Source organism: Andrographis paniculata, unplaced genomic scaffold (genome assembly GCF_009805555.1).
Source record: "Andrographis paniculata isolate CXL003 unplaced genomic scaffold, ASM980555v1 Contig58END, whole genome shotgun sequence".
Classification (NCBI taxonomy): domain Eukaryota; kingdom Viridiplantae; phylum Streptophyta; class Magnoliopsida; order Lamiales; family Acanthaceae; genus Andrographis; species Andrographis paniculata.
Window position 1 is genome coordinate 2,776,787 of NW_026137593.1, and position 17,321 is coordinate 2,794,107.

A 17,321-nucleotide genomic window follows, 5' to 3' on the forward strand; every position below is an offset into this window, starting at 1 on the left:
ATAAATTTATTTTTAATTAATAATTTCATGTGCATAAATATAATATAAATATATGTTCTTCTATGTTATGAAATGTCACTCTCATCCGTGATTCTTACACCAAACGTGGCCTTAGGTGATGTATGCATAGAGATAGTTTTATATGTCTACATTTTTTTTTTTATTATTATTATTATTATTTTATTTTTTAATGATAGTTATGTCTACATCGAGGCCACGTAGCTACGTGGGATGCCACGTGGGCTTTTCTCCAATCTTGATCTCTTCGAAACTTGACACCCATACCCCACCCCCACCTCCCAACAACCACCCACCCTCCCTCGTCTTCATGTTCTTGTCGTCTCCACCGTTTTAAGTAAATTTCTCCATAAAAACCAGAAAAAAAGTGTTGAGAGATCGAGAGAAGAATTAATGGGTTCTGAAACATTTCTTGAAGTAATTCTGGCAATTCTGCTGCCTCCCGTCGGTGTTTTTCTCAGATACGGATGTGGGGTCGGTAATTAATTAATTAATTAATATATATATAATCAGTTGCTAATTATATGTATATATATAATTTAGGGTTAGGGTTTTGTGTTATTTGAATGATTGATTTGGGGGGTTTTTGATTGGATTGGTGTGCAGGTTGAGTTCTGGATTGATTTGCTGCTGACAATCTTGGGGTATATTCCAGGGATTATATATGCTCTTTATGTCTTGGTGGGATGATCGATCTTATGCAGCAGAAGTACTATTCGATCCATCGAATATGAATAATTATCACATTAATTAATGCTAATAATTTTTATTTAGAGGGCCAAATTAGGGTTTGTTTGTTTGTTTGTTCTTGGCTGGCTGGCTGTTCTGCAGATGATGACTTGCTATGAATTATATTCTGTGTTTGTCAAGTTGGAATTTATGTAGAGAGAGAGAGAGGAGAGAGAGAGATTATTCTGCTCTTCTTGTTGTTTTGATCTTTTTCTCATAAGTTTTATACTTTGTTAAGTTTTGATTTGATTTCTTGGGATTGAAGATGGTCTGCAGCTTAATAATACGATGTTTGATGAACAAAACTTAAATAAATAAATGATATCTAAATTTTTTAGTGAGACAGGTTATTTATATCATCGATTCACAGGCTATTTATTCGATAGAAGTTATCCAATCTATATATTTATCTAACGATTATTTTATATTTAAATAGTTATTTGGAATATTATATTTAACATACGATAGTATAAGGATAATCAGCAAGTATATATCTAATTATAGCTTATATTTTAAGTGCATCATATAGTCTTGCGTATAATATTTTAGCACATCAAACATACATTATAATTATGAACTAACAAACATATTTTTTTATTACAAACACATGCTCTATGTAATAAAGACCCTTTTGTTTACCCTTTTGTTTCTATACTGTATATGTGCTGATTTGGAGAATCCTAATCTTCCTCTTCTATTATATTAACTTAAACATAATAAGATAAATTGTTGGTATGTTTAAATCTTATTTCGTTACAACATAAAAATTGTTGGTATGTTTAAATCTTATTTCGTTACAACATAAATATTCAATATTTATATTATATCAACATAAATTTTCGACTGAAAAAGTTTTATATTTTATGTGTTTGTCAATTTTTATTTAAGATGTTGCCAACATTGATATTTATTTAGCATAGTAACAGTTTGTGATCAAATGAAATATAAAATTGGCTGAGACCATTCGATCCCAGGAAGAAACTACAGGTTCATGATTGCCTGCAGCTTCCCCAACTTGTCTTTCTTGGATCCATACGATGTCGATTTCGTTCCATTAAGGTCGTACTTACCTGTCTTGTCTGCAAGAGGCATTCTTGAACTATCGAGTGATGGACACAATTTCTTCAATTGTTTGAACAATGGAGAAGCTCTGTACGTCTTCCCTTTCTTGATTTCTTCGACCTTCTCTCGTTTCTTCAGATCGACGGGTTCGATTAATTGTTGGCTCAGATTGCCGATTCGGCCCCTCGGTGCATCCCTTTTCGCCGCACTTTCTTTAGGACACGAATTGACGATGCTGAGTTGGTTCGTTGAATTTCTACACCTTTGATCGACAATGCTCTTGCTTTTTGACAAAATTTCTTTCTCGGCTGTAAGAAATGAACTCGAACCAACAGTCCTCGATTGTTTTAAGGTTCTTGATTGATCGAATGGAATTCTTTCAGACGCCGTGCTGGATCTTGACGGGGTATTCTGTGGATAACGAAGTTTTACAACATTCTCAGACAGAACGAAGAAAAGAGAAAAATGGGAATAGAACGAACCTCGTCGAAGAACCTTAGCCGAGGCGATGGGAGGCGAAGCCGCGATGAGTCGGCAATATTCGTATTGTCTGAAAGTCCCAAACCAGCTGTGGCTGCAGCTGACGGACTTCCTTTTCTTACACTAGATTTCGCGGACAAGCTGCCGATGTTGGACCCTGTTGCGCTGCTCCTCGCCGGCGTTGTCTTAAAGAAAACAGAGGAATCGATAAGTTTCTTACGAAAAAATTGTGGCGAAAATGGTAAGTGACAAACCTCCTTCATCTTCTCTTTGTTATGAACATTAACACTTTTTGCGGCCGGTGTCGCTTGATCGGATTTCACCTGTATTGATCAGATGAAACAAACGATTTGATCTAAGCTCAAAAAATGTTTACGAAGAGAGCGCGGTAATTATTTTTTTAAACTCACCATGCTACTCGAAGATCTTCCGAGTTTTCTGAAACCTGTATAGAAATAGTTAAACGATAGGCGCGAATAGGAGAGGAAAGAAACCGAAATTCCGGAATGTATGTTTAGAATTTTTAACTAGAGTTTGCAAAAAATTCGATCAAGACCGCTAAAAATTTAAGGTTATAAATAAATTAAAAAATATATTAAAATAGTTATTTAACTTTTGTACACGCTGATTCGAGGACATTAATATTTTATAAATATGAATGATAATAGAGTATTATTAGTGGAATTAGAAAAATAAGGACAAATATTTTCTTTTTTAATTAAAATATATTTTCTATTTAAAAAAGAAACGAATATCTACAACGGGACATATGAAAATAACAAAATTAATTATATATTTAATGTTCAAATTATTAATTATTAATAAAAATATTATTTTACTATAATTTATTTATTTAAATTAATATAATTTATTTTTTAATTAAAAAAAGTTTACGCAAAATATAACTAGAATTAATTTTTTTAAAAAGTTTTGGCCTAGTCGGACAGAGTAAAATGCAATATTCAAATTTGACACTTACTGGAGCCATTGTTGTTCTTACAGCTTTGAGCGCGATGCAATCGATGTTGTGGATTCGTCGCTCGACAGGACTTGTTGCTGCCGGTGGCTGTGATCGACTCGGACCTTTGTTCGCGCGCATCGGGAGCTTTTTTAAATCCCTTGTTAATGTAGGATAACTCATCAGGATCAAGAACACCTATTGCATTTGCAGATGAAAGAAATATTACAAGAAGATATGATGTTGTAAGAATGTCTGAATCGAGGAGCTGATCGGACATACCGGCATTGTCGAAGAATGCACTGTCCCAAGCTAAACTTTTCCTCAAAAAACTTGGTCTTGATGGCTTCGTAAATTCGACAGGTAACAGATTCTCTTCTTTTTGGTCATTTGGCTCTAGTTCTTGATGACTCCCTATCCCTGATAACCTAAAGCCTGTATTCGCGTAATTAAAGTTCTAAATGAATCAAATAATTTTATTCGATTTAAAATTTTATTTAATTCGAAATTCGATTTGAAAACTTTATTGTAGTATAATTCTAATTTGAATGAATATAAATGCAAAATTTTAATATTTGGTTCTATAATAAAATATAGAATATATATCTTTTCAAATTGAATAAAGAAAATCAAATTTATTTATTATATTACTTTTCAAAAATTATATATATATAATTAAAATTATAATGAATCGAATATTTTAATATTATTGTTAAAATTGTATTTAAGAAATTCGAATTTAAATACTTGAATAAAGTCAGAGTAATTTTAAATTAATTTGAATTGAAAACAAATGTCATTTTAAATTTCGAAATGAATTGAATATCAAATCAAATAGTCAAATAATTTCACGAATATCAAATCAAATATATAAAATATCAAAAAAGTGTCGAAAAAGAAAAGGTAAAATCAATAAAGGAATTTTGTCGAACAATTGGTGTGCATGTTGATGATAATCAAAAGAAGAAATAAAAAAAGAATGAGATCAAAACTACCTTTGAAAGAATCCACCGCAAATGGCGAAGCAGATAGAAACTCATCATCCTCTGATAGAATATCGATTAGATTAAACTTGTCACCCGCCATGCCGAATTCAATGCTTATCTTCCTCCTCGCTTCGCCATTTTCTCCACTCCGCTCCATTGCTTTGCTTTGCTTGATTTCGATAGGCTCATTACTGATTTGCTATTTTAATTTGGGAGAAAACTGAAGAAATTATTTAACGGCTATTTTTTAAAATTTTGAATTTGGTGAGAATGAAATTTGGTACGTTAATTTTTTATTTAGTTGGGAGCATTTATTAGAGTTATGTAAATTTATCAATTATAAATATTTGTTTTAAGAAATATATATAGAAGAATATTTAATAAAATTTATTTTTGATTAATGATTATATATATATATATATCTTTCTTTCTTCTTCTTCTTCTTCTTCTTTTTTTTTTTTTTTTTTTTTTTTTTTTTTTAAAAAAATGATGTAGAATCTACAATTGCTATCAAACCTACATAATGATATTCCATTGAAAAATTTATCGGAATTCTTTTTGTTTGTTTTTTTTTTTTTTTAAATGACTCTTTTTTGTTATGCTAAATCCAAACATCACAATTTTTATATCATTTAATAAATTTATTTTAAAAATAAATTTATCATCCAAACTAAGTACACATTACATGTGTTCTTTTATCATTTATATTATAAACTACTAATAAATCTTTCCATCCATATTTCTGTTTTTCTTTCAAAATATTTACAAAAATAATTAAAACTACTTTATTCCTAAGAATATCATAATTTTCCAAAATATTTTTATAATTTTTAATAATTAACAGTAATTTTTTTCACAAACTTCCAATTTTTTCATCTAAATTATTTCCTCAAAATTTTATAAGATGGGTTCTACTTGTAATGTTCTATGATAACAATGTTCAATTTTGGTGCTGATGAATTGATAGAAGCCCAAATCACATTTTTAAAAGTCCAACCCAAATTCAATGGCCCATACTCTTTGGCCCAATTCACGCGAGATTGAATATCAACCTCCTTATCAAGGGATTTGATCTCAACCGTCCATTTACCTTTTGACCTACCTATATATACATATATGATATATACTATTGTAACAAACTTAGGATAAAAAATTTGATTATCCTTATGATAACAACATAGATAAATGAAATCAAACAAGAAAGTAAAAGTGTTACAAAATTTTGGTCGATGAAAATTGTATTAAGCCCATTATTGGATTCAAATACAAATATAAACATATATAAATTATGTGGCCCAATAGAACCTGATTCTAACCCATGATCCGAACCCTCGGTTTAGGCTAGGGGTCTTGGGCCGGTTCGATTGTTTATGTCGCATTTATGTGTGTGTGTGCGATTTTGTATTTTTTGGGTGGTTTCGGAACTGATCTTAAAACCAAATTCTAGTTGAAATTTTTGTTTGTTATTTCGTTGTTTTTTCTTTAATAAAATCAAGTTCCGATTCTTTATTTTTCATAACAAAAGATTTATTTAATAACTAAACCACACTTTCAGTTAACAAAGTGTTTTGAGGCATAAACCTCAAAATCATTTATATACAAACACATTTCATTATTTTCGGATACTAATGAAATTAAACAAGACATTTTTTTTTTTATTAAATGTCATATCTTGGCTAATAATAGTTTTGTTAGCCGATATAGATTTTAACTATAGTTTATACTCCCTCAATGCCATGTGAATAAACATATGCTTCCTCTGTTATATAAAATTATATTCAAAATACTTTTTTTTTTGGCGTGAAGATTAAAAATATAATTTTAATATCATTTTTGTACATTTTATAAAAGTAGAATTAGAATTTTATAAAATTAATAAACTCGTTGGTGGCCAAATTCCAATATACTTGCTTTTTATCTATGTTGTTGTTTTTTCTTTTTTTTTAAAAAAAGAATTATTTTGCACGAGAGTCTTTTTATTTCAACTTCTTAATTGATATGAACTTCAATTATATCCGAACCCATTACCAGAAACAACAAAGTTTCAAATTTGTAAACCGTTTTTTTTTTTTTTTAAGTAAAAATAATATTTTTTAATCTAATTATATTATTTTTTTTTCTAATTCAAATCTATCACTCTATTTTATCCCTAAATCCATTACTTTAATTTATAATATTATATAATAATTTTAATTAAATATATTTTATATTCAAATACAAATTAATTTTTATTGTAAATATTACTACACTTTTACCATATATTTCATTTTTTTTCTTCTTCTGAACTTTATTTATTTTTCTTTGTAATTTCACTATAGTGTCAAAAGAAATTAAAGAAGATAAAGTAATGCCGAATTAATGATAATGAATTGACGAGTAGTTTCTAATAATTTTTTCACACATAAATAAGCCAAACTATCGGTTTGAATAAAATGTCGAAAATTAACGGTTCAAAATATATTTAAATTGAAATTGAATAATTAAGAAAAATAAAATTAACATAACAACTCTACCCTCCAAAGTCCGAAAGCTAGTTCCGTCACTGGGTACAGTAATATATATCATATAACACATTAGATATAATTTTACAGCACACATATAAAATAAGACGGACCATACACATGTTATCTGTAGTATTTTCATATGATGATTGAGATAATCAGTACCGTAATGATAAATTTCCAATCAACACTCTAACCAAGGTATTTTTCAAAAAAATTATTACTAAATGGTCTCATATACTTTTTGCGTTTTGATATTTGAATATTAATTATTAATATCAAAATGTAGTACAAATTAAGAAAAAATTGCGAAAATACTTCCATTAGTGTCTTATAATACTAATAGAATGATATTTGTACAAAAAATTATACAAATATAAGAATATTTTTAATGTTGAATATGATGATGCAAAAAATAAATGTGATCCTTGAAGGCGTACGGATGAATGATGGAGTATTACTTATTTGATAGTGCTAACATTTATTTCATTTTTGTTATTTTAGTGATCATGTTAGGACTAGGGTTGGATATGAAAGTTTAGCACAAATACTTTGTTTTACATTATAAACACAATTTATCATTCACTTTATATTCTCATTCTCTAGAATTCTGTATTTTTTTTTTAATTTTTTTTATTTAGTGTGATTTTTTTATAATTATTGAATAATAGTTTAAATATGATCTTTTATGAGATGATTTTATAAGGAATATGGTGGTGGTTTAGTAAAACAATAGAAACAAAAAAAAGAACAAAGCCCTTGTATATAAATTAACTTGTGTTTAGTATAATTCAAATTCATGATTAACTATCCAAAAATTTGGGATATTTTGAGTGATTCATAATGGTTGTGAAGTCCAAGTTGGAGTCAAGATTGTATTGTACATTCAGTCATTCTGTCATTGATCGAGCTAAGATTTGACTTACACTTCATTCAGTCATTCTGTCACTGATCGAGCTAAGATTTAGCTTACACTTCGTTCATTCTTTTTGTAATTAACACACTAAAATTATTAGTGAAAATATCTGATTTGGTCGCCCCGTACATAGATCATCATGATTGAACTATGTAACAAATTTTTTATTTTATTGTGCGCTTTCCTCTATTTTCTAATTTATACAACAAGTTCATCACTCCAATCAGATCATATAATATGATTGTTGCCTACTAAGATCTTTATTGGTTTAACAAGTTTACATCGGGTGCGCTTAGTTCTCAATATTATCACTCTTATTGTATATCAAATTTTGTATAAATCTATAATTATTATATATGACTACTTTTTTAACTATATAATTATCACAATTTTATGTATAAAAAAAGCAAATTTATTCTCCAAAATATCACATATAATTACTATTTAAACAAATATTTAAAACTAAAACACAAAACCAATCGTACCCGTTTTTTTTTTTAATAGTTCGTGACACTAGTTCACCGTTGGGATCGAATAATTGGGCAGAAACTATTTTAAAATAAGTTTTCTATGTCAAATTGCTCGAAGTAGAATAAATTATCTTTCCTGTAATCCATGTTAGGTATTGCAAGAAAATGGAGCTCAACATTTGACCCAAAAATGGCCAATATTTTCTTCTTCTCTATTAGGACTTTTCACTGTCTAAACATTATATTCATAGTCAAGCTAGTTGGTGATTGGCTTACCCTAAATAACACTAACAACAATAGTCCAGTAGTGAACTTACTATTGTCCTGCATATATATTCTTCATCGGCCACGAGTCTTCGATCGCTTGACAAACTGCTCGCTCGCTTGACGGATTGTTCGTTGGAATCCTGAAAACAAAATGATACTTCAATTGAAATCTAGATTTTTTTTTTCTTTTTTTCTTTTTTCACCCTGAATCTCTATTTTAGTGTTATGGGTCATCTCAAATGATATTTTAATGAATTCTTTAATTCAAATATTATGCTGATTTTTGTATATATAAAAATACAGATCAACAAACTATTTTACAAGGACAAAATATGATAAATATTCGCATTACCGATCATCATTTTCTATTCTTTAATCCTTAAATCCCACTCGAAGAAACATCATGGGTGAGTTAATAACTTGTATGTTTTTTAGACATATGTGTCTTTCTTTTTGGCTGGATTGGATTTTCAAGGTTTGTATTTTTAATTAAATTGCATATGATGTAATATTTTGTGATCAATATATATATATATATATGTTTTGAAAAATTTAAGAGCCTAAATCGTAAAAATTGTGTAAAGATTCAAAAGAAACAATTCTTATTTCAAATAAAAACGAAATTGAATAAGGATTGAGAATAATATATATATATATATATTGTGAAAATGGAACAAAAAACAAAAATGCAAATTAACATAAAATGCTAAAGTCAATCTATCTCTATGAGTTCATAGTTGACTCATATATAGTTATATTTTTCGACAAATACTTTTATATATATTGCAAATATGGAACTCCTTTTTTGCTCACAAATTAATTGAATTTATGAGATTATTCGACCTTTGTTCCAGCATAATTGTTACTCTTGTTTTGTTTTGTTTTGTTTTTTTTTTTTTTAAATAATAATAAAACTTCAAAGTAAATAATTTTGGAAATATATATATTTTATTTTATTTAAGAGGAATTAAAATAAATCGGTGACACATACACTATCCCATAAATTTGTACTATATACGGTAAAATTAAAATATAAATATTATTGTCACATTAATTTTATATACATATTGGTTTATAATTTTTATTCACTAAAAATATACAAGTTAATTTATGAGAAAAAAAAAAGGGTTAGAAGAGAATATTTTTCACATCAATTTAAAATATTGTAATACAATACAAAATATGTTTTTTTCATTAAAAACTAATTTGATAATAGGGAAAATATTAAAGCAGTTGACGCATGCACAAATAAATAAAATATTTTGAGGAATATTAATTTAATGTAATAAATCAATCAACGAATGAATTGCTTAAAATACAAATAAATCATTATGGTACATATGGAGATGACATTTTAGATCAAAGTAGAACTCAGAGCTTTCAAAATATTAAAAATTCATGTGAGAAATAGTATATAATAATATATAAAAGAACAATGCTTAAATTGTTATAATTATATTAAAATTTTCAGATAATTTTAAAATTTTAAATTTAAATTATAATTAAATATAATAAAAAAATTCAAATTAATATATAGTTGATCAATTATAAAAGATATTTGAAGCCTTCCTTGCATAAAACTTGACTCAAACTTTTAATTGACGGGACCTTGTTAGAGTCTAGTCAAAACTATTAATTTCAATGTGAAGTAATTATAAGATCGGTTTTGTAACAATCCCCTATCCTAGCTGCTATGTTATCTAAACTCTATTCGACGACGATTGAATATCATCCATGAGAGATGCCGGTTTTGCTCAATGAGATTAAATATTGAATATATTCAAATTTTGTAGGAATTAATTCATATTGAATCTAGTTAGAACTAAGAATTGCCATAGAAGACTATGGATTGCGATTGTTTTCTTACATCCTATAATTGTTTTGAATCAGTATAGTAATTATTTGATATTATATAAATAAGTAATTGTGTAATTTCTGAATATAATATTTTTTAATGTAATTATATTAGATGAAAAATAAATGGACGATGTGATATTTCATGAAGAAATAAAATTGCTTTATTGCATATGAATAGTGAAAACGGAGAGTAGAAAATATAACCAATTTAAATAAATTGGCACTTTTGGTTTATTACAAAGTTTGTTCATGCGATTCAAATATGATTCCAAACATGATGACAAACAAAATATCAACTCAACCATGGAGATAGATAAAGTTTTTTCGTTCACTATTTCAATTTATGTTTGTTCCACTTTATTATTCATTTCTTTTTTAGAAAATATAATTATACACTTTAATCACACTTTAATTTTCATAATTTATAATTTTATTAATTTTATTTATACAATTTAGTTATCTTAATTTTAATCTATAATTAATTTTATTATGCACTAATTATTTTTACTAATACAAATCATATTAACTTATTTTACTTAAATTCTTCTATCTACAGTAAATTGGACACAAATGGTAGGACGGATGAAGGATGAAGTATTAAGTATAAAAAAGTTATTAGCATTGATAAAATTGGTTGTGTTTAGGAGTTAGGGTATAAAGATGAATCTCCAACCAAAGGAAAGTTTACAACAATAACCCAATTAAGAAGTATTGAGGAATTGCAATAGAAATGTATGGAAGTAAGTTAAAAGATCTTTTATCAAAGTCAATAATTTTTTAATTTTTTTTAAAATTTTTTGGAATGATTTAATTTTGCTACTTTTAATTTGTATTTGTGCGCGCGCGCATACATATATATATAAGATTTAAAAAGAATTAATAGATATATAGAAAGTCCGATTGTGATAGTTTGAAAAATGACAAGAAAAATATTAGTAAAATATATTAGCTAGAGTGATTGTTGTGTCGTATTGGGAGTGGTTGTTATTTTATATCTCATGTACATGTTGAAGTTGTTACAATTTTACTTTAATATGATTTATAGTTGTGGAGCTAAAAAAGTTAAAGTTAATCAAATTTGTCAAAAATAATTATGAATTTCTCGATTGACTAGCAACAAAAAGTTATATCTTCTATGAATAAAAGCTCGATGGACGATATTTATACCTTCAATTATGGAGATACACATGACTCACAAGAAATTTGGTTCGATTGATATGCTCAATCTTGATTTATAGAAAAAAAAAACTGATAATTTTGGAACTCAAATAATTTGAATTATTATTCTAGAGTCAATGATGTCACTGTTTGATATTTAGTTTTTGGAAGAAAATGTCTCTTACCAAGAACATCAAAGTTTGATACATTGAGCATATTTATTTTTTGGAAGAAAATTTCCCTTACCAAAAATATCAAATTATGATACATTGAATTGGTTGAGGTTAACTTCGTAACTAAAAAATAAAATTCCCCGTTTACAATGAATAAAGAAAAAATTATTTTAGCTATTCCAATTTTCATGGTTGTACTTATTATTACAATTATCTTCGTATATTAACAAAATCAAAAATAAGTTGGAAGACTTTTTACGGAGTTACAGTTCACATGCCACCCTTTTGGATATGTTTGAAGTATTGTTATTATTATTATTGCTAGATAATTAATGTGTAATTTTATTTTATTTTTTTAACTTCAATAATAATTTTTAAGAAAAATAATAATCGAGATCGGATCTAAATTTATATTTCAAAATTATAGAGATGTATACTCGTATGTATTATGTCCAATATATCTCGATTCGAGTTTAAATATAATCAAACCACATTCTACACATTACCATCCATAGATATGACCAAGATTCAAACCGAAAAAAGCATCACTAAAGAACATAAAAATGGATAGACCTGACATGAAAAGGTCGGGCCTTGAAAGACAATGTGTCAGAGCCACCAGGTTGACAAGCAATTAGTTCTAAAAACACAAGGAAGTCTTCTTATGCAATGAAATAGATTATCATATGTGTATATAATTTAAGAAATTGGTTAATTTTTCAGTAACAAATAATAGTAAATCATATTTGATCGATATGAAAGAAAGTGAAGAGAGCAAAAAAGTTGGAATGAATAACTGTAATTAATTGGATCTCAATACATATTCCCATCATGATTTATTAGATGGTAGAGTTCAAAGAAAATTTTCGGGTTGGTAGTTAAGATAGAGAAAATAGAAAAAAGACAGTGACGGAGCAGAATTATTTCGCCGAGAAGGCTAAAGGTTTTGTTAAGATTGAAAAATCAAATAATTTTATTATTTAGAACAAAATTGATAGTAAAAACATGTATTCGAATGTATTTAGTTAATATAAAATATTAATTTAGTAAAAATTGATTAAATATGAATGGACAAACGGTTTATATAACCAACAATATAGTCGATGTAATAATGGGGCAACAGCTAAGGGCCCCCGAGCCCCTATGTGGCTCTACCAATGAGAGGCGGGACGACAACGCAAACAAAGTTTAATAGGATCTACCTTGTAAAAGATATATAAACCTCGGAATCATCTCCGTCCTGCCTTTGCCCTGCCCCAGACTCAACTAGGTTTAAATTATTAAAACTATGAAGCCACCCAAAGGTAATTCTTTTGAACTCAAATTCACCCCATTTACAAAATCCAAACGGCATGGGCAAATTTACGTGTTGGAGAGTAGTACCACGTAACATCCGTGATTTTATTCTACTAATTTTTTTTTTATATATATAATTTAATCATTGTGTTACTACTAAAATATTATAGCGCCCTCATTTGAAATTTAAAAATACATCATTATTAAAAAAAAAAAGCGAACTATTTAAAATATAAAAGTTAAAATATCAATAATATTCAAATGATTAAAATTTAATCTAATTAAAAAAATTCATTAATTCAAAATATAAAAATAATATTATATTATTATTGGTTTTAATATAATCGAATTTTTTTAATTTATTTTATTTTTAAATTTATATAGTGAAAACTTTTTCCAAAGCCGTCCCTGCCAACCGGGTTCGGGGGTGAGCTCTCCCCAATTGTCATCATCCAGACAAGAAATTAAAGGCCATGTTTGATGTAGTTTATCTATTTTGTTATTGAACACATCCTCTTTTTAACATATTAATTTTATTCGAATTAAATTTAAAAAATCTTCTTCAACCCAAGAAAATTGGCCAACCTTCTTATGTATTTCTTATGATTATATGCTAAAAAGAGGAAAAATGTTAAAAGTGATACTGTGAGAAGAGTTATCCAACCAATTTTTTTTTAGAAAAACAAAAAAAGAAAAATGTAGAGTGCTGGGAAAATTATCTTATATGTTGTGTATACGACATAACATTTTATGCATTATTATTATAATAATATTTTAATTAAAATTATTTATTTAAAAGTATGATAATTTTGAAAGTGTATCATAGTTGCTATATGACTATACCCATATGCATGCTCTGTGAAGTAAGAACATATGTTATATTTAAAATATTTATTTTTCGGACTTTTGATTGGTATTTTATAAATTTTTGAATCAATGCTATTTGGGAAAATATCGTGGTGTCGTCATGTGCTTTATTAGAGTATATATGTTATGTTATCTATAAGAATATGCCACATATTGTTCGTTCTTATGATATATTTGTATTATATTAATATAAATAATATTTTTTTCGTCTTAATACAATAGTCCTGTTTACTATTTTCGTCTTATTTTCATAAATAACTATATCACTATAAAACTACCCTTACTCTTTCATTATTATTACACAATCGTCACTATTTTTTACACTAATACACTCACAAGGGCAAAAATGTCTTTTACCTGTATTTTTACCTGCTATCAATATAATATCAATATTCCTTAAATCTCGTGTCCAAGACAACCAAGAGTATAGTTTCAGAACGGAGGGAGTATAATATTTAGATACTTGATCGATGTTATTTGGAGAAATCGACAATCTAATCGAAGCGATATATATATATATATATATATATATGAGGTACATTTTCACAATAAATGCGAGTACAAGTGAGTGAGTATGAGTATGAGTGTGAGTGTGTTTTGTTTACACATTAAGAATTAAAAGCAGGAGCAGTTGAGGAGACCAACACAACGAGTAAAATTTATTCTTAGCACTTTAAAACACAGACTTTGGTGTGAAAGCAGCAATAATAATAGAAAGAATATTATTACAAAAGAAAATCCTAAAATCCAACTTTCAGACATGAATGCATGACGCGGTTATTAAAGTTTATATATATATATATATATTACTTCCTCCGTCTGTAGACACGGTATTTTAGGAGAAGTGTAATTAGTAGATAGTTAATAATATATTAATGAAAATAATTATTCTATAATCTAAATAATTATAAATTAAGATTAAGATAACTAATTAGTTTAATTAAAATTAAAAAAAATAAATTAAAAAGTTTAAAATGAGATTAAAGTGTGTAATCATTTTCAAAAAAGGAAAGTGACATGGAATGTGGGACGTACAAAAACGGCAACGTGGACATGGTACGTGGGACGGATTGTTTATATCTCAGCTGCGTTTCACATTGTAATGAATTAAGGTCATGTCCCATAATATAAATGTAAACGTACAGCCGTTGATCATATACATATGCGGTCTCTTTAAGACCAAGAATGTATACACAATTTCCAAAAGCGACATCGCATTTATTTCTTTACAATTTCTTTCTTTCTATATATATATATATATATTAATTTATTTATATTCTTGAAAATCGATGACCAAATTTTTTGATTGGAATTATTTCAATTAAACTCCAGTTTCGTTATGAGTACCATTTGACTATAGTTTTAATTTTATTTTTAAAACAAGTCACGTACACATTAGTCATCAAGAAAAGAATTTATTTGCATATCGTATTTTATGATGTAGGACAATAATTTTTGTGTGTTTGCGCGCGTGTATATACTATATAGTCGATACATGTATATTACTCCCTATGTGGTTATTTACTTTTGATATTCACATATTAAAAAAATATTACTTCATCTGTCTTATTTACCATGTTCATTTTTCCATTTTCGTCTGTTTCACTTATTCTGTCATTTTCTTTTTTTTAAAAAAAAAGAATTATACATTTTAATCTCATTTTAAATTTTTTAATTTGTAATTTTTTTTAATTTTAATTAGACTAATTAGTTATCTTAATCTTAATCTAAAATTATTTTTATTATATGATAATTATTTTTACTAATACATTTTTAATTATTTACTAATTGTACATCTCATAAATTCTCGTGTCTACGGTAATAAAAGAGACACGGTAGCCAAAACAGAGGGAGTAATATTTTAGTAATAGTTGATAGTATATAGTTGTGTAATTAAAGACAAAATTATATGTATTAATGATATAATTGTAAATAAATGTAAAAATATGGGTATTATAATTTGTGGTATGATTCATGATTACTACAAAATAAAATATATGTCTTACAAAAATAAAAACATATAAACTTTAAAGGTGAAGTATAATGGATTATTAATTTTATTTGTTATAGTTGAAGTATGGTTGGGTTCTATTTTATTTTATTTATGTTTCAAAGAAATTATTATATAATTTGACGATCTATATGAAAACATACAAACTTTCAATAGTATAATCTCACATCTAAAAAGTATTTCTAAAAAAGCAACACCCAGTTTGGAAAATCTATCTTTTTTTTTTTTATAAAAAAAGCAACGTTTCATAAATTTTGGACTTTCCCATTTAAAATATTCATATTAAAACTAAATATATGCAATAAAATATAAAATAAAATCAATAAATACAAAGAAATATTTTGAAGTAGCAATCAACAAAAAGAAGGAGAAAATTCATTATCAATCTAGCCACCAAATTAAATTGTTGGATAATCGGTTATTTTGCAATCGATTATTTTGTGAGTGAGGGGATGTACCAAATTAATTAGATTAATTTAGAAGAAATAAACAAATATTATTTATTATTGTGTAAATATTTATTTATTGTGTATGAGGTTTGGTTAATATTTTGGCTATTTTGTCTGTCTCGAGACAAACCAAATTGTGCAACCTCAAATTAAACCCGATTATATGGCCTAAGTCGCAGTATTATTTGGATAAAATATTATCCATTGGATAGATTTATTATAGTCTCAAACTGAAGGCTTGAAATTAGAATAAATTACAATCGTTTCAAACGTAAGGTTTGAAATTAGAATAAATTACGATCGTCACAAACGGAAGGTTTGTAATTAGAATCAATTACGACTGCTTCAAATGGAAGGTTTGAATTTATAATTAATTACATCGATAATTAAAGTCGTAATTATGATCGTAATTGATCCCCTGCCATTTTGGCCGAGTGGAGACGCCTATACAAAGGGTCTCCCCCTTCATTCTAACAACCAACATCAACAACTCTCTCATCCTTCTCTTCTCTCTTCTAGCTTTCCGGCAGCTTCCTCAACTCAGTTCCTCTCTCGTTTTTGTTCGTCAGAGCTCCAACGATTAGATGTGTTACTCTCATTGGAGACAGAAACCGTTTTATCTTTGGGTTAGAATGCCATCCACCGGAGGCACTACCGGGGTGTATCTAATTTTCGAAAAGAAAATTCATCCTCGACTCAGTTTCACGTTTATTCTTGCAATACCCATATATTCCAACAATCGAAAATTAGATACGTCCCGGTAGTGCTTCCGGTTGGGTGACGTTCTAACTCAAAGATAAAACGGTTTCCGTCTCCAATGAGAGTGACACCTCTAATCGTTGGAGCTCCAGCGAACAAAACGAGAGAGGAACTGAGCTGGGGAGACTTCCGGAAAATTGAAAGAGAGGAGAGAAGGAGGAGAGAATTGTTTGTGTTATTGTTAGAATGAAGGGGGAGGCCCTTTACATAGGCGTCTCTACTCGATCAAAATGACGGAGATCAATTACGATCATAATTACGACCTTAATTATCGATGTAATTAATTATAAATTCAAACCTTCCATTTGAAGTAGTCGTAATTGATTCTAATTATAAACTTTCCGTTTGTGATGATCGTAATTTA

The 17,321-nt window shown here is 27.6% G+C and overlaps 2 protein-coding genes across 4 annotated transcripts; one reads left to right on the plus strand and one right to left on the minus strand.

Moving 5' to 3' along the window:
- The first annotated feature begins 305 nt into the window (after nucleotides 1–305).
- Nucleotides 306–1,011, plus strand: LOC127257587 (salt stress-induced hydrophobic peptide ESI3-like). The gene is made up of 2 exons (XM_051284034.1): nucleotides 306–492; nucleotides 625–1,011. The coding sequence occupies exons 1-2, from the start codon at nucleotides 412–414 to the stop codon at nucleotides 706–708; spliced, it is 165 nt and encodes a 54-aa protein (XP_051139991.1). The 5' UTR covers nucleotides 306–411; the 3' UTR covers nucleotides 709–1,011.
- Nucleotides 1,012–1,118: 107 nt separating this feature from the next.
- On the minus strand, nucleotides 1,119–4,520 carry LOC127257586 (uncharacterized). Of its 3 annotated transcripts, none has more exons than XM_051284033.1 (6): nucleotides 4,243–4,520; nucleotides 3,530–3,682; nucleotides 3,269–3,445; nucleotides 2,700–2,734; nucleotides 2,292–2,612; nucleotides 1,119–2,220 (listed from the first exon to the last, which is right to left on the minus strand). In XM_051284033.1, exons 1-6 carry the CDS (start codon nucleotides 4,388–4,390, stop codon nucleotides 1,729–1,731), a joined length of 1,326 nt encoding a protein of 441 aa, XP_051139990.1. In that variant the 5' UTR covers nucleotides 4,391–4,520; the 3' UTR covers nucleotides 1,119–1,728. The 3 variants fall into 3 exon arrangements, with proteins under 3 accessions (XP_051139990.1, XP_051139989.1, XP_051139988.1); XM_051284032.1 differs by having other exon boundaries at nucleotides 2,292–2,474; nucleotides 2,544–2,612; nucleotides 3,269–3,682; nucleotides 4,243–4,519; XM_051284031.1 differs by having other exon boundaries at nucleotides 3,269–3,682; nucleotides 4,243–4,518.
- Between the last annotated feature and the right edge of the window lie 12,801 nt (nucleotides 4,521–17,321).